This window comes from Ambystoma mexicanum, chromosome 6p (assembly GCF_040938575.1).
Source record: "Ambystoma mexicanum isolate Mex_15411 chromosome 6p, UKY_AmexF1_1, whole genome shotgun sequence".
Classification (NCBI taxonomy): Eukaryota; Metazoa; Chordata; class Amphibia; order Caudata; family Ambystomatidae; genus Ambystoma; species Ambystoma mexicanum.
Window position 1 is genome coordinate 1,377,162,358 of NC_090935.1, and position 19,017 is coordinate 1,377,181,374.

Genomic DNA, 19,017 nt, shown 5'->3' on the forward strand with positions numbered 1-19,017 from the left:
ATTGCACTGGGATTAGCATTAATTTAGGCAGGAGACAGTAAAAAATGGTGACATTTTTTAATGAAAAATCGAGTCTCGCGCGCAAATCGTGAGGGTTGGCATGTATGTATAGGTTATGCAGGAGACAGTAAAAAATAGTGTGATTTTGAATGAAAAATTTGGAGTCTCGCGCTTAAATCGGCAGCGTTGGCATGTCTGTATTGGCTATGCAGATTTAGTGGCATTACTTTGTTTATATGGAATCATAAGAGTTGTACATGTACTCTGAATAAAATATGCATACCTGTACTTTGTAATCATGCATGTGGATATGCATGGAGCTGTAAGTAGAAATCTTCGAGACTTGTACAGAAGTTTTTGTAGTAGGTGCTTTTCAATGATATGAGACTTGTATTCAGAGTGATCAATAGTACATTTGAAGTGTGGAACTCTGATGATAGAGTTAGATGTAGAGGTCTTTTATGTGATTGGTGGATGGTTGTGTGACTGCTTAGCTGTATCCAATGAGGGAATGGAACCGAGGGTGATGTGGAAAGGGTAGAAGGGCTGGCTAAGAGTTAAGTGCCGCGTGGACACTGCGGTTGTCTGCGGGTAGGGTGTGCCACATACTAGGTTTTCCAGCAATCCAGCACGGAAAGGGGACTGTAGGGATCAGCCAATAAGATGTTGACGTTGTTGATTTATGTAGAAAGAGAGTGTGTGTAGTGAATATGGAAGAGGTGCAGAAAGTCAGGGTGTTGGTGCTCGGAGATATGTTTGTCCATGGTTTACAGCAGTATTCTCAATGCAGGCATGTGGCAAACGATGTTAGAGGAGTGGAGGTGGTGTGGAGTGCTGTGACTGACTGCAATGCAGAGGCAATTCTCCAAGTTTGTAGAGATATGCGTAGGATGAACAGTCCCCATGTGGTAGTTTTGCACTATGGTTCTTTCCATTTGGGCTACGTGAGTTCCCCAACTTTGTTGGCAGATTTGGAACAGTTGGTTCAAGCAGTAATCAACATTCTTCCAAATGAATAATTTTTTCTGGATTACTACCTAGAGCAATATGGGACAACAGTTCTGTGTTTTGTCCTCAGCAAAACATTGCTATGTGTGCAATCAATCGAGGCGTGCATGCTTTCATGCTAAGAGCTGGTATGTTTTTCTGTAACAACGAGAATATTGTTTTGAGTAATGCTGCTTATTTTGAAGCAGATGGTGTTTCTATATCTTTTTTGGGAAATGCCATGTTCTTTTGGAATGTAAGGGTTGCTTTGGAACAGGTAATGTAAAGATTTTAGTTGTAAAATAAGAAGAAAACTCCCCCCCAAAAATACAAAATAACAGGTGTCTGTCAGGCATCAGCAAAAAAAACAAAAAATAAACAGCTCTTTTCAGAGCCCACCTTAAAGGGGAAATGGGGAACACTATTTAAATGCACATTCACCACGCTCAGATCTTCCACATGTCCGCGGACATGGCGGTAGTCTGCGGACAGCGCATATTACATATGGGCATTCTGGGGTGGAGAGACATGCAAATGAGAATGAGCAGAGCTAGGGATTGGTCAGTAAAGTTTAGTGGGTGTGTTGTGTAAGGAGAGATTTAGTGAGGACGTCTTTTTCCTGAGAGAAGAACAGATAGCTATGGCTGTGTGTTTTCGAAAACAGATTCATGGATACATTGGTTGGAGGTGCATGCAGAACGTTGTGGAGTATCTGTAGATCTTGGATTCCCTCATTTGGAAGTGTACTGGCATGGAGTGCGTGGAATGAAGTGGGTGGACTTGGTACCACTCTGTGCTACTTTGCAGACGGAGCGTAATCCTGACATAATTATAATTCATTGTTGAGCGAACAGTTTAGGACATGTGTCTGGAATTTCTTTGTAATTTGCAATGAAAGGACTTGAGAAGGTCATGTACATGTTTCCAAATTCCCAAGTAATTTTTTCTCGTATTGCGCAAAGACAAATATGGCTGTGTTCTTCTTTATTTGGTCCACAAATGGAGAACGCGAGGCGCAATGTCAATAAGGCTGTTTGTGCCTTTCTAAGAGATGTTGGCATGTCCTCTTTTCCCAATGAAAATATTATGTTTCGTAGCACATTCATTTTTCGCAGAGATGGAGTCCATCTTACATATGCTGGCAATCAGATTTTTCTTAGAAATGTACAAAATGGATTGCACCCTTTTTTGGAATTATAGTCATCTATTTTGAATTAAATGGTGACGAATCCAAGTTTTTCGAACACACAAAACACCATCAAAAGGCTCTTTTCAGAGCCACTACTTACTCCCAGAGAACAGTGCATTGGTTTTGCTAGGGCAGCACCCCAAAATGTTATCTGTCCTAAGACTGTCCGCGTACTTTTAGAAAATGTGCAAGGACCTGCACTGTTTATTCAATAGTTCTATTTTTTAAACTGAGAAAGGCGGCTCTGAAAAGCCTTTTTTTGAGGGGGATTTTTGTTGTTTTATATTTTTTGGGCTTTTTTACACATGACACACTAGGAGAGGAGGGGAAAGGAGGTTAAGGAAGGGACACCAGCCACAGAGATAAGAAAGGGCAGGTGGGCAGGTGGGCCTTATTTAGGTAGGTAGCAGGTCTTCTGGTGGTCCGTGACCGTAGTCTCGAAAGCACTTCGAAGACTCTCCCCTCTGCAGATTACTGCATCACAGTACATACACAATATTGTGACCCTCGAAAAGTAAGGGTCAACAGCATCGTGAATAGCCTGTGAAGCTGCTGGAGGGATGCGCTCTCCCACAGGAGTGTCTCTTGTGGTGAGAGGAGCAGAAACGGAGGATGCTGTGGAGGAACTTAACCTACTACGTTCATCACAAGGTACAACCTTGCGAATGTCCGCACCGTGGAACGAAGTTAGGTGTCGCTTCATGGATTTCGTACCAAAGCTGTATGCACCACGTCTCCCACGACTCAGCACTAATTTGCACTGGTTACAGGTGACCTTGTCTGCACATGCTTTTGGTACGTTACCATAAACGGTAAACAACCGCCACACCCAAGACTCCCGGCGAGTGCTAGTAGTAGGGCCTTCCTCCACCTCATTCCCTTCATCCTCATTCTCTACATCCTCACGCGTGTTCCCCTCTGCAGGCCCTTGGGGAGGTGGTGGAGGGTTTGGGGGTGGTGGTAAGGCTGATGTAGCAATAGCAGGCATGGATACCATTAGGGTTGATGAGGTAATCTCAGCTAGAGCACTAAAGGCAGCAAAAGTCAATCTGCAATAGCCAGAAGTACAATGAAGATCAGCTCTGGGGTGTGGCTTTTTATAGGGGTGGAGGGGTGCGCCTCGAGAACATATCGAACACTCAAAAGCATTCAAAAAGTTAGAAAAAATATGTGGAAAGCCAGGGCCATTGTCTGGGACATGTGAAATGGTGATGTTTTACTGTCAAATAATTTGGATTGTCTGAATAAGTTCTTTTAAAATGTTACACACACTCAGGGTGGGTGCGGTCACATGATGACGTCGAGAACATGTCCGCGAATGGAACGGGTGTCCGCAGGACAGCAAATGCGCAGGAGCGGTCGTGCGCATGCGCGCGAGTGTTCTACGGACAGTTTTTGGGTCCCGAAACTAATTAAAAGTGCGACACAAGTGAGACGGACAGTTACAGACAGGCGCAATGTTCGCAGGACTTATGGGTATGGTGCACATGTGCGTAGATTTTCTGCAGACTGTACGGCCAGGTATAGTGTCCTTAGGGCACCTCCATTTTGTTTGACTACGGACATCCCGGACACCGTGCCTGTTCTACGGACAGTCCCATCTTGGTTGCAAACGGTACGGACAGGTATAGTGTCCTTAGGACACCTCCATTTTGTTGATTTATGGACACCCCGGACAGCTGTTGTGTTCTAAGAACAGTTACATCTTGGTTGCGGACAGGTGTAGTGTCCTTAGGACAGCCACATTTTGTTAATTACGGACAGGCCGGACAGGCGCACTGTCCACTGACATTTTAACTGCTTTTACAAAAAAAATATATAAAGAATTTCATTACAAGAAACATAACATTTTTTTATTTATATACATATACACAAATTATGAAAGAGAGGGGGAAGCTGAAACTGATACAAAAACAGGGGAATAAGGGGTTTTGAGAGGATGGATGGGAGGGGATGAAGGGATGGAAATCTCATCAAAACGTTTATTTTGTTGTTCACGGTTTGGGGATAGTTCACCTGGACATGGTCAGGGGGCACAGGTACAGGTGGGGCAATGGTACTTAATTTTTTCTTTGATGTGGTCCTCTGCTAACTGTTCCAAACTATTGAAATTTTCCTTCAGCATGTCTACTTTATGTTCAATGCGTTCGAGAGTCTTTTCCATTGTGTCTTTTGGAGTCACATTTTCAATCTTTTTATGGTCTGTAAAAAATAAACATATATATGTTAAGTACACATTAGGTAATAAGTATTGATTTCCTTTAATAGACAATTGTCTACCATTATTATCACTGTCTTCAGACATTTCCTCATGTGGAAAATGTTCTTCCAGCCACTCCAAAGTACTGCACATTTCTGTGTGAAAAACACAAATATATTAGTTATACTGTACCTCACCCAAAGAGTAGAGTAATATATACAAAAAATGAACTTTGCTTACTAGTTTCTGGTAAATTGTATTCGTTGTGTTGTGTAGGTCTACTGTTGCTTCTAGCTCTGCAGTTTCTTTGAGGTAATTATGTTGGAGGTATATCTTTTTTGTTATGGTATAATCCATTTTTATTACATATCGTATTTCAATGGCTGTTTGATGTGTTAAATATGTAGGTTCCACTGCTTATTAATTAATACATATAATGTGTATATGTGCTGCTTTTTCAACTTGCATACTGTTTATATGGTAAGATAGAACAATTTCAGATACCCCCTGCATGTTTGGGTAGTGTTGCTGTCGTCCGTGACCGTCTGCGGACATCAAAATCATTAGCGGGGTGTTCGGTATGTTCTAAATGAATTGTATGCAAAGTTAGGGAACCCTAGTACACATCTATCAAATTTACACTATGAAAATGTATATTCAGTAAAAAAACCTTGTTAAAGGGACATTATGGTTAAGTTGTGCTACTAAAAACCTATGAAATTCAGTAACAAAACTTTGTTAAAGGGACGTTATGGTTAAGTTGCGCTACTAAAAACCTATGAAATTCAGTAAAAAAAAGTTGTTAAAGGGACGTTATAGTTCCAAGTAAAACCGAAAAAACCTTGAAATTCACCAGTTATGGTAAGCTAAGCAACCATAACTCGTGCCACCACCGTGAACTGCTGAGACTAACACGCAGGATATCAAAGATGACATCACAAATGTCATTGATGACATCACTGATGACATTATAGGACAAGAGAGGTAGTTAGTCAACTTATCAACAGCTTACAGTCAAACTACATTAAATTGGCGCTGTAAAACATATAATTCATTCAATTTTTAATATTCATATCAATGAAAAAACACATAATAACTTAAAAGAGCGATAGGAGAATCCCATTCACTTTGCGTAAAACAATCGTGTATTGTTTAAAAAACAAACAACATTGTTGTGACACTTTAATTAATGCCAGAGAAGTTAATGGCTTCCGTCACAATGACAGAAGTATGGTTCAGTGATAAGTGTGGGAAGCTGTAGCTGTCGCACACTAGTCACGGGACCTTAATTAGGGTTGTTAGATCATCATTCTAGTGTCAATGCTAGATGGCAAAACTCGACATGTTTCAGTTCTTATAGTTATTCATAGATCTTTCATCAGGAGAAGTGTCATATTCTAACAAACAACATAAAATTGGACATCACATTTGCATTTAGTTTTCATGCAGAGCCTCCACAAGGGATTGTCATTATAATACTGGCAGAAAAGTATCAGAGATCATTGAAGAACTATCATATGCCAAATAGTTCATTAAGCAATGCGTTGCAAAAAAATTCCATTGCATTACTGAGATCTTTCAGTACATGAACGCACTCATGAAGAAATATAGGCATTGCCTGCAGAATGCGCTATCGAGGTGCAATATTCGAAATCTTCCCATGTTGGATACTACATTGATAAATGCTTCCATTACAGAATTTTGCATACTGTGAAACATAAGTATCTACGAATGCTTCCCTTACTGCATAATTGTACTATTACACACAAAACATAAAGAGACCACAATGCATACAAATAGAAGCATATACAGGGAACGTAAAGTAAGCAAAAAAACTACAGTATTACCAGAAAGTGTTCATAACCGAACTAATTAACTTCATGCACAGAAAAGATTCTTGTGTTTCAGGATTCCTTCTTCTCCTATGTATATGTATCATATGATGTAAGTGTACCCTAAGGAAAGTATTGTAAGAACATATGAGAAGGGACTACAAATATAGTACTTTTTACTTCTTTCATTCCTGACTGACAGTGAAGAAAACCATCTGGCTTAGATATGTCAGTGAACAAAAAAGAGGGAGCTAGACATGTGATGTCATCTTTGATGTCCTGGGTGTTAGTCTTAGCAGTGCACAGTGGTGGCGTGAGTTATGGTTGCTTAGCTTACCACAATTGGGGAATTTCAAGGGTTTTTCGGTTTTACTTGGAACCATAACGTCCCTTTAACAAAGTTTTTTTACTGAATATCATAGGTTTTAGTAGCGCAACTTAACCATAACGTCCCTTTAACAACGTTTTTTTACTGATATATATATATATATATGTTAAAGCAGACATAGTTGACACTAAGGAATTATACATTTACGAATTATTGGCATGTTCTTATTTTTCTGTAGGTATTGAAGGACCGTTTCTAAGGGACACCATTGTCATTCAGGACCTGGCTGTCTCTTCTATTGTAACGCTTTATTTTACTGACCTGGGTCAGCAGGTCAGCTGGACAACAGTGAGTACAGCATCTATTACATACCTTTCAATATGTATTTTGCTCTGCTACCTTTGTACTTTCAAATGTGCCAGAAACACAACTGCAGAAACACGAAACCAGCAAAAGAAATGGGTGGGGCTAAGGTTTGATATTAAATTAGCCAATCGCTGAGACCATAAGGCGGCAGCCGTCCCATGGCAAAGGCCTAGGCTAAGGCCCTGTTTTGTCTCCAGTATCAGCAGAACTGCCAGCACCAGCGCCGGAGTGGGCTGGAGCCCTCCTCTCCTACTGCTGCACAAGCGCACATCTTCTTCATACAGACTCTGCTACAGGATCGGAGAGTCATCAAATCAGCATCGCTGCCCGTCCCACATTCACCCCAGCACCTACCTCATATGGTGAGATGTGCTGGAATTACCCTCTGATGCCCAGTACGCCACGTTGCTGCCGAGCCTTAGCCCATTCCAACATGGCCGGCGCAACACGGCATTAAACTGAGGCTGTTGTGCTTCTTAGTTGCTAGGCTACCACTGGATTATTAGCCAATCGGCGCGACCGAAAGGCAGCAGCCATCCTGTGGCAAAGGCCTAGGCTAAGGCCCTGCTTTGCCTCCTGTTTGCTGCACTGTGCCCTCTCCAGTCTCCAACTGAACTATGATCGATTACCACGAGCAATCACAGTAACTGGCTACCACTGCGCCCATTCCCCACAATATACTTTGCCTGACTTACGTTTTCTGAATTCACAACCAACTCGGTAGCTCGATTCGTAGGCCAGTACCACTGCCCAAAACGCTGTGAGTATACAATAGCACACTGTTTTGAACCCATCATACTGAACTTACGTTACACATTAGTGCTGCACACGCCCCCCATGCCTCGCCTTCATAGCGTTGTCTAAATAAACTTGTACCACTGAGTGCGTAACATGGCTTTGTGCCCTGCACTTGCAGTAGCAGATCTCTAGGCTTTATGACATCCAGCACTACCCTGCCTCCCACTATTGCCTTTGTTGTTGTAGGTGTTGCTCTCTCGGTCCTAAACCTACTCACCTGTTTGTCCACGAGTCCATCTGTACTGCTGTCTGAAGTCTTGTCATTCGATATTGCCAGCCAGCTTCACATGCGCATTGATATAACAATTGGATGCCTTTATTATTCACCTCCTCCATGTGCATAACTGTTGCCAATATGAGTATATCCTATCGTGCTTTGCTCTGATGCCTATTCATTACACTGTTGTCTGCTGTATTTTAGCCAACCTGTTATTCCGGACCTCCAGCCTCTATTGGTGCATACTTAAACATGCTGCCCAATGCTCAATACCACTGTTCCATGATTTTCATGCTATTGTACGGTCAATACCTTATTGTCTGATCTGCCCTCCTGCCATATTGCCCAATTGACCTTAATACATTATGTACCTCACCTTGTCGACACGAGCCTACTTGGGCATATTAATTAACTTAATAGTACTACTTATTATGGCATGGTCCACTAATACAGTAAACACTTCTGTCGCCAATATCACCATGTCTTCTAAACTGCCCTTAGATAATGCAGGTACACCTACGGAGGTGCGTATTATAAAAACCCCTTGCAACACAGCACAGATAAACCTTAGACTCCGTGCACGATTGCCTAAAATATTTGAAACCCTCATCAGATACGGTATCAATCTAGACCATATTCGTCCTAAATGACATCACCTAATGAAGACCACCCTGCTACCTAATTCCAAGAATCATTCTAAAAGAAGTAAGACCACTACTAACTCACATGCCCCCCTCAACTCACTCCAACTACCACAGTCAGGACCAGACCTTAAAGGTGCTCTAATAAATGCTAGGTCCCTAGTTGCCCACGCAACAGAAATACCAGAGGTTATCTTAGCAGATGACTACGACTTCATTGCTATCACTGAATCCTGGCTACATGAAGCAGCAGGCCCTGCACTGACCCTAGCAGTACCCGACAACTATACCATCCTTAGATCGGACAGACCAGAACCACGCGGCGGAAGAATAGCGATCATTGCTAAAACTAATCTAACTATGAGAATAACCTCCACGCCTAATCTTAAATCCTGTGAGTCACTATCTATCAAATTACCCACTGCCAATTCCCAAACGCTAAACATTCATCTCCTATATAGACCACCAGGCCCTATCAGCACCTTTAAGGACGACATTTACACCATCATCTCAGAGAATCTAAAAAATACCTCACAAACCTTACTGCTAGGAGACTTTAACCTAGGATTTGATGATATCAATGACCAACAGGCTACTTCTGTAGCTAATATCCTGACTGAACTTGGCTTCACACAGAGAGTGAACCTACCTACGCATACTAAAGGGAGAACTCTCGACTGGGTAGCCAACCACAATTGTAACGTAGCCATCTCCTCCATCTCTCCACAAATCTGGACTGACCACCACCTTATATCCTTTACTCTAGATACTAAAAGACCCACCGTACAAACACCCCCACCCGTCCCCCCCACATTAACTAGAAACAAGAAAAAGATTACAGTAGACAACCTCCTACCCTATATCTTACCCAATCTTAATTGTCTACCAGACTATTCAGACCCAAGTCTATTAGTAGAAAAATATAATAACGCTATGACTATTGCTCTCGATAGTATCGCCCCTCTAAAACTCAGGAATAGCAAACCTAAAAATCATCTCAACTCCTGGTTTGCACCTCACCTAAAAAAACTAAGATTAGAGAAAAGAAGATGTGAAACTACTTGGAAACTAAATCCCACGGCAGAAAATAAAACTAATCTAATTAATATCTCAACTCAATACAAAAAGGATATCCTTATGGCCAAACAAGAAACTTATACTGACAGAATCACAAGCCAACTCTAGCATGAAGGAGCTCTTCACCATTCTAAGAGAACTAGAAACTCCCATCATAGCACAGGATGATTCTATCAAAGCTAAAACATGGTGCTCGGACATCCAGCATGCATTAGTCAACAAAGTCACCAACCTCCAAAACAAAATCGCTCAAAAGAAAGCCTTACTAACTGCTCAGACTCCCCCCAATAAAATACCTCCATAGTCTCAATTATTGAGGTTGAGAAAAAGATTCTTGCTCTCAAGCCATCAAACTGCAAAGGAAGGAGATCTATGCCCAGCTCAACTGATCAAGGACGCTACCAGAGATCTAGCTCCCTTCATCACCAAACTCATCAATGCCTCCTTCACCAGTGGCACCATCCCTTGCAATCTAAAAGAATTATGGGGACTCCCACTTCTGAAAAAACAAACATTAGACTGCACTGGCTTTGGTGAACAGAGGTTACAGCATCGTTCAGGCATGGATGGGCAATCACGGCTTGTGCCTGAATGATGACAAAACAGAGCTCATTATCCTGGGAAGCTCATCTCACATTACCAAACTCAGTCATGACTACTCGTCTTTCATCATTGATGGGAATATTATTAATGTCGCGAGAGAAGTAAAAACCTTTGGCTTTTACTTAGACTCAACCCTATCATTCACCAAACAGTTAAATTCCCTGGCCTTGTCCACAGAATACACATGCAAATTAATACGAGCTGGGAAACAATTCCTATCCGCTGACAGTTGCCTGATCTAATCTAGAGCCCTCATCTTATCAAAACTTGATTATTGTAATGCCTTATACATAGGGGCGAATAAACACATTATCAATAAAATACAGGTACTCCAAAATAATGTGCTTAGAGCAGCTCTAAGTATTCCAAGAAGAGAACACGTATCCGAAATAAGAAGGAAACATAAATGGCTATCCACCCAAGAAAAAATATATCTTAAAACTGCTTCCCTCATCCACAAATGCTTAAACAAGAAAGCCCCTCGCTACCTAACAGAATGATTCATCAGAAAAACCTCAATCAGACTCTCAAGAACAGTTAACTCCAATTGTCTTCAAGTGCCACGTTTCAAATTATCTACCGTTGGAGTTTCCAGCTTCCCAGTTAGGTCAGCACAACTGTGGAACTCCCTACCACAGACACTAAGATCAGACCAAACTTTCACCAAATTCAGGCAGAACTTAATCAAATGGCTCATCGAGAAAGACAAGTAATATTTCCTTCCTACACTTCCTCCTCTTGTACAAATATTTGCTTTGTTCGTATGTATCTTTGCATCCTCTGAAGTATGCTAGACAATAGTCATGATAGTCTCCTAGTATGCTTGCTATGATTTGATGTCGACACGTGTATTTCCACCATACCTGCTTTGATCCTCAACCTTTGTAACTTTGAGGAAATTGTTTTAATTATGTTCTGCAACCTATGTAACTAAGCTGTACGCATTCTTATCGCCTGCGCCTGATACCCTCAGGTCCAGCGTGCACAATAAATAAATAAATAAAAAAACAAACAAACAAACCTTCATTTTCATAAACCCGTTGTCTTGATACAGTGAGCATGTACTTAAGGAGATACATAGAACCATTGTTATTGTACAGCTCAAATTTGTCTCAATTTGAATGATCCCTGAAAGGTAAGCATAACAAGGTAGGTTCAATATGTGCTACATCCATGATGAAATTGCCATAGACTGCTAGACTGCAGTGATTGATGCTGAGACATACAGAACATTTTTTAAATGCATCATTGAAGCATGAATTCTATAGAGTGAGTGGAATGCCTGGCTCTGGGCATGCTAGGCAAAATAAGACACCTTCAACATGTAAATCATGAAGGTTTTAGAGATCGGCATGCATGGTATCTGGGACAATCTACTGGCCCAGGCTGATGACAGCCTTTCTGTGTGTCCATTTTTACTATTGGATCTCTTTTCCAATGTTGCGTGGGTTCATGCTTTATTCTTCTCTCAATGACCAAATATAAAGAGTGAAATGTTGCTGTTTTCAGTCCTGTATAATGAAAATAGATCATGAGGCCACACAGCCCTCCCCCTTGTCTTCTCTGCTTTTAATATACATTTACAATAAATTCTGAACCTTTTTCAGTGTTATTTGCATATACTATCACTCATATTCAGAGAGATGGCACATTGAAAATCACTGTCTCTAAAAATAAAGCCTTGTTAGCCTCCTCAAAGGCCTCCCATCATCCTCCCTTGTGCCCCTGAGAAGTGTCCTACACGCGGCCGCACTTCTCATAAAGGGCCTATGCAGATACGACCCCATCACCCCGGCCCCCATCACCCTTCACTGGCTCCTACTGCATGCACAAATCACCTTCAGGTCTTGCTGCATCATCTATAAGGCAGTCGCCCTCAAGTCATCCAGCTACCTTGCACAGAAATTCTGCATCTCTGGCGGACAGCGCACCACCAAAAGCCAGGACACGTGTAGACTTGAAATCCACCACTGTAAAAAGGAAAGGACCAGAAAACAAGCCTTCTCTGGCTATGCCTCAAGACTATGCAACATCCTCCCCATCAGCATCAGACACACCCCCACGTTCCTTTAATTTAGAAAAGAACTCAAGACACACCCCTTCAAGGAATCTCTGCTTCAACACATAGGCCATCACATCGCCCCTCATCCCAGCTGACTTGCTAGACACCTCCCGCTAATCTCCTCCCTGACACCCCGTACAGCTGTACCCCTCCTCTGTATCCCTCTGTATCCCACCCCCGCTGTAGATTTGTTCTGTTGTTACCGGTGAAAAGCACTCTGTTCTGCATTTGTTCTGTTGTATACCTGCGTAAGGCACTCCGTTATGTACCTGTATTCTTGTATACGTCTGTAAAGCGCTCCATTCCTTCTTGAAGCTAGGCCCATGCTCAATAAACACAATAATAATAATAATAATAATAATAATATTAATAATAATAATAATAATAATAATGTGAGGCCACCCAGAGAAACTTAAAAACTCAGGGTTACTGATCCCTTCACCGGTTCATTTCATCTAGCAAACCTTAAATGCTCAAATTGGAGATGTTGAAAATAGAGCCTATTTTAAATCAAACCACTGCCACACTTGCTCCCTTTCCTTCCCAGAACCATATTATAATGTGGTCAGACCTCTGAATTCCAACTTTCTCTGTGCCAATGCCATCTACACTAACCTCACATCTTACAAACTAAAACACCTCAAAGGGGTTCAAATTACAGCTGTCAGCTGGTATTTGGGCTTAGAAAGAGATTTCATTACTGAGCTTCTCAAACTTGCCCTGGCCTCTGTCTCTTTTGTGGTTGTCTGATGATTTGTGCCTAGCATTACAATGCTATAAAAGTACATTTCTTGCTGAACAAACTCTGGTCATATTTGTTGAGCAGAACACATTGATCAACCAATCTTCATCTATTAAAAATCCCATGATATAAATGGCCATGTGGAAATACCTATGTGTGAATAAATACAATGTAAATACTATTTTCTTAAATCTGTAGTTGTGTTTACAGTTTATCAAAACGTTTTACACAGTGAAACGTAATAAATAGCATAACACTTATCAATACAAATCTTCACATTGGTATATACAAGAAGTCATGGGTAATTAACATACTAAACAGGTGTGGCAAAAAGAACGACAAGAGTTAAATGTACTAGTATTTTCGAATTCATGCTCATTACTCTGCGAGGATGAGTTCTAGGTTTGTGTTTACACAATTTTAAAATGTAGGACTCTTAAGGAATAAGTCCCAGGACAATCAATCAGAAGGTGCTGCAGACAGTTGCAAGACCTTACATACTCACATAGGGTGTCAATTCACAGCTTTATGTGTAAGACCAAATGCCTTAGTAGATTCAATTGAAACCTCAAAAATACATGGTGGAAGGACGGATCAAGAAATTGTGTTAGGTATTTTGCAAGGGTACCAAAAGCTCTGTGCAATTTCCCAGTTATTATATAGACTGTATCTTGAAATATAATCCTGATTCTGAACTCAATTAAATGATCTTAATGAATGTATATGTAGTTGCTGGATTATCCAATAGAATTATTTTCTGGGATTCAATATCATTAAGGAAATTATCACAGTCAAGTGCAAAAAGATTTAAAGGTCTAAATGTTCTCTTAGCCAATGCCAGATTTGGAGAAACATATAATGAATCAGAGGGTGATCGAGTATCTTCTGGTATAGTTATGGCTTTGCCCAGAAGATTTAAGATGTCCCAGACGGAATTCCCAACTCATCATGGGGCAGAGCTGCAGGAAGGCCGAACATTTTTTGCCAACAAAGTTCTTCCATACTATTATTAAATTATACCATGAAGCTATCTGGGATGTTAAACTTGTCTTCTGTCATGAAAGCATAAGATGGAAACTATTAACAAAAATGATTTCTGTTACCTAGAAATTGCTTGCCAGAAGATGTAGTGATGTTACATCTCCCACCTCTTCATCTTTGTCAAGATCTGACCAATTCCTTTTAACAGAAAATTCTAGCTATGAGGGGACACATCTAAGTGACTGCTAAGCTTTATTCTGCCCCAAATATGCCCCCTTTCAAGGTTGCATTATAAGCCATGCTGCTTTTTTTAGTCTCCCCAGTACAGAACGTGTTGGCTCTTTTATCTCTTCAGAAGATACAGAGGCCCCTGATGATACACTCACAGGTTATATATGCACTGAACATGTTGAGCTGAAGGAGCCCCCTTTGTTTCAAATTGTTGCCATTATCTAAGGCCCTGTTTCTCCACAAGCCACTTTGCTTGTATTCTTTCTCTATCATTGAAAAGGACCTAAAGACAATGAAAATCATCCACTTCAGAGTACTGTAAATAATCATTATTTATGAGAAAACCATAGGAAAGTCGGATGTATCCTTTTGTGGCCTCTTTCTTCTGAACTGAAGGCAGCAGAGGTTTTAGCTTTGACACACATCCTTCAATATCTTCTTAGAAGGAATCATTGATTGAAGACATTGGGCCTCATTAGAAGTCCGGCGGTAGACGTGCCGGTAAAACCAGCAGGCTGCTGCCGGACTTGTGATGATTTACCGCCACTTGACTTGCCGGAATAACTGGGGCATTACAGCCCTGGCGGTCCGGTAAATCAGGAGGCGGCATTCGTAAATCCCCATTCCCATTGAGTCCTATAGGACACTGTGCGCAACAGTGCCGGTGCTTCCGTCAAGGTCTGTGGGTGGGTGCCATCACGCCCGCCAGGTCTGTTGTTACCGGACTGGCACACTCGTAATGAGGCCCATTCTGTTTCTCATATTCAGTTTGGAGCAGATACTAACCACTCACTATAGAACACCTTACAGAATTTATTCATCTTGATGCTTAACTATCCTCCTCTGTGTGTGTGCTCCCCCAGCAATGTTGTTGTGTACAGCAGATGCAGACTAGATGATGGAAATGTTGGGCATTAAGAGTAACACCAATCTCACATCCATTAAACCCACTGAGGGGTAGTAGACCTTCCTACTAAGTCAGAATACATATATTAGATGAACCAAAAAAAAGGTCTGAAGTCTCACTGTTATTATCTTCATCTATCCCTTAGGTGAGCCTTGAGCAAATAATAGCCGTCCCAATGTTAACAATTTCATATAAAACAAAATCTCAATTATATTGCTCAATTAATAAAGAAAATATTTTAAACACAACACCGCAGTATAGCAAATAATACAAAATCCTTACATACAATCTTACATCAATACAAATTGCATAAAACAGAGTACACAATTCTACACATAATACATCAATCATTATCTCACAAGTCACAGTGACCTTATTACCAATAGCGTGGACCAACTAAACACATTTGTCACACTATGTTTCTCTAACGATTGGTGTGTTTTGTGTAGAATTGTTTAATCCGTTTTATACAATTTGTATTGATGTAAGATTTTATGTATGGATTTTTTTGTATTTTCTATACTGTGGTGTTATATGTAAAATAAAGAAAATGTGTTTATTAACTGAGCAATAACATTGAGATTTTGGTTAATCTGAAATTGTTAACACTTGTTAGGGCTATTATTTGCTCAAGGCTCCCCCTGAAAGGGGCCCTTAGGGGTCCCTCGTGCTATGGAAACAAGGCAATCACCACACACGAAAAGATGCGCCAGACACGAGGTTCAAATTCCCAATGCTAGGGTTTATTGCAAGCAAAAATAGTATCAATTGGCCAATTCTGATCTCACGCCCTGCGACGTGAGTTTGCTAGACCTCGAGGGACGCAAGAGAGCGAATTACGTACATCAGTTACATATATACAAAATGCATATCATACAATCAGCAATGTCATGTTTAACACCCCTCTTTATTAAGTTCCTTTGAACTCGGGATGACGATGGACATATCCGACGAGTATGACGATTATGACACTTTCTATGTCTATTCTAGTAACAATGTGCAATTAGAAAGTGTGGAGGCATCTTTTAGTTGTTGAACAGAACACAGTGGTTCTGTTCTTGGAAGCAAGCTGCACATGGGGGAAGAGCCACATTCCAAGCTTTGCTATCTATGAGGTACTATTCGTGTCCTGGGAGCCGACACGTTCTAAAGGGTTTTGCGAAGGGGGGCCGCAGGAAGAGCATAATTGAAGCCTTTAGCTGTTCTTATTCTAACATAATCCACCATCGTACGAGACTGGTTGGCAGCTGTGAAGTGATTAAATGCCCTGCAGCTCTCTCCCAAGGCTACAGAGAGGGAGCGTGGGCATTCCTCTCTGGGCTACTCATGAGGAGTTTCAACAAACCCTTCAGTCCCACGACCTTGTCCTTTCATATTCAGACAACAATGTTAACAGTTGAGCAGAGTAAGCAGAATTTGCAAGAATTGCAAGCTGCAAAGCAGTTTTAGACAGAAAGCAATGAGCAATGGTTAACAAGCAAAATGGCGATTCTTGCTACGTTTAAAATGGCCACTTGTTGGTCAAGCATAGCAGTTTATATTTCTATAATTCGGTGCATAAGACGGTTGGCCCACGGCCATCAAGTTACGTCTGTCACTCAAATGAAGGGTATTCATTTTTCCAGATTGACAAACCCTCCTTTTGGCCATATGCCAAACGTCTTATGCATTCAATGTATCCTCCTCCAATGAGGAGAAGTCTGGGGTATCTATGTCTGAACCATCTTCATCATTAATATCTATAGCCATGAATTGTTTTACTGTTTTTGTTTCCTCCGTGTCTCTGTTATTTCTGCCATGCGTTTGTTTTCCTCTCGACACCATGTGCATACATCCCTTAGTACATCCATCAGTTATTTCAGTGCAAACTATTGGTAAGCATTGTATGCAACAGCAGCATGTTATGAATATCCCAAGGTGTCCAGTCAACTGGTCGACTGCAATTTGGTCGACTGCAATTTGGTCGACACCATTTGGTCGAATGCCAAATGGTCGAATTTTTTTTTTTTTTAATATATATGTGTTTTGTGGGTTTTCGTGTGGGGAAAAAAAAGAAAAAAGAAAAAAAAGGGGGTTGGGGGGGGGACCCCCCCAAAAAAAACCAAAAAATGGGTAAAAAAAAAAAAAAAAAAAAATTCAACCATTTGGCATTCGACCAAATGGTGTCGACCAAATTGTCTGTCGACCAAATGTTTTCGACCATTTGACTGGTAACCATATCCCAAGTACCATCATTAGTATCGAAATTAACTTCCATCCCCAAGACCGCAATAATCCCTAAAACCAGGATCCTATCCCCCAACCCCCTTCTTCAGTAGAGAGTGTGGAACTTATGACATGTAATTTCCGGATCGCTTTAAATATCGTAGGGGAGTAATCATCTATATACACACAGCATGCAGTTACGAGTTTGCAAACTCCCCCACGATCAACTAATATTATATCGAGAGCCATCCTGTTTTGAAGTCCTTTTTCTTCTAATGTCATATTCAATAAAATATCCGTTGTTGAATCTATTGTTTTTTGTAATATTCCAGACAGTTTTCTTATATTGTAAGAATTTTCTATTTGGGACAAGAATGGTATAAATGATTTGGCTATATCCATTGCTATCATTCCATCCTCGCTACTCCTTTGAGTTCTACCTTTTGTTCGTCTGGCTACTTCTGCTGTCTCCAAGAGGAACACTCCTGGAAACAGTAGACCCTAGGTAGCATGTACCTCCCCAGTTCCTAGGTAACCATGGATATGCTTTTTCTCCACATATAAAGTAAACAGGGTCCCCTACATACACAGGTTCTATTTCGTGTTTTAAAACCACTGTGTTCAGGCAGTTGCTAAACGTTCCTACTTTATAGGAACCCTTTTTCTGTAGACATAGGGGAGCAGTTTTGGGGCTGTATAGGCAGGGGGCACAGCATCTTTATTCCATTCATCCCTCATTCGAAATGTCATTACTGATGTTTTTCTGCTGGCGGGGTTGGTCTATTTTGCCTATGTAATCTATCTAGTCTTGTTATCTTTCGTGTGTTCTTTCTCATGGGTTCTAGTGCAAACACACAAGCTTTCTGGAATATGCAACAACCCACAGGTCTCATGATCACTTCCTCAAATTCATTCATATTGGTCTCATCTAAGTGACCCGTATTACTCTTGTTCCATTTCCCAAAGAACGTTGCACTTAATGTTACCTCACATGAATATATCAATGGCAATGGTTGTACATGCCAGCCTATCCCTTTCCCACCGTGCTGTAGTAAATGGGCACAAACCCAGCAATCTTTTCTCTTTAAAACCGCATTGGGTCATGTTCATGATGAGCAACAATGTATTGTTGCCGTATCCTTCTCTATGTCTCTCTTCCATTGGGGGCAAAGTACCAGTGATTACATGAACCGGGCTTTCAGTAGCTGCTTTTGGCAAAAGTGTTTCTAATGGGTGCACGTACTCCAAGAACCATAGTGTAATAGCTGTTATTGTTGGTACTACCATACTTAAGAAACACAGGACCAATGTCCAAATCAGTACCTTATTCCTTTTACCATGCTTTTTCCCTAAATTTACAGTCTCTAAATCTATTATCTTTTCAGCAGGGGTGCAGGAGGAGGCTGAAACCGGTCTTGACTTGTTCTTCATCGTCCTTCTTCTTGCTGGCAAAGTTCGTCGCAAATGTCTCTCGTTTATGATGCCAGAAAAGTTCAACGAAAAAAATGTCACAGTTCAATTCTGCCAGCCTTTTCACAGCCTAGATCACTTATCCACTCCGAGCAAGATTAGTTGTTCTCTCTCCCACTGCTCAGACGATTTCTGAACAGTTCTTTATTGATAGAGTACTATGTGCATCCAGCTTGTCCCG

The 19,017-nt window shown here is 41.1% G+C and overlaps 1 protein-coding gene across 2 annotated transcripts in view; it reads left to right on the forward strand.

Annotated features, from left to right (window-relative positions):
• The window catches only part of TECRL (trans-2,3-enoyl-CoA reductase like), a 1,221,034-nt gene that overhangs the window by 412,788 nt on the left and 789,229 nt on the right, over window positions 1–19,017 (forward strand). For both annotated transcript variants that reach the window (XM_069626096.1, XM_069626097.1), the window contains one exon: window positions 6,775–6,884. In XM_069626096.1, the coding sequence (XP_069482197.1) occupies window positions 6,775–6,884 (110 nt within the window). The remainder of the gene's footprint in view (window positions 1–6,774; window positions 6,885–19,017) is intronic.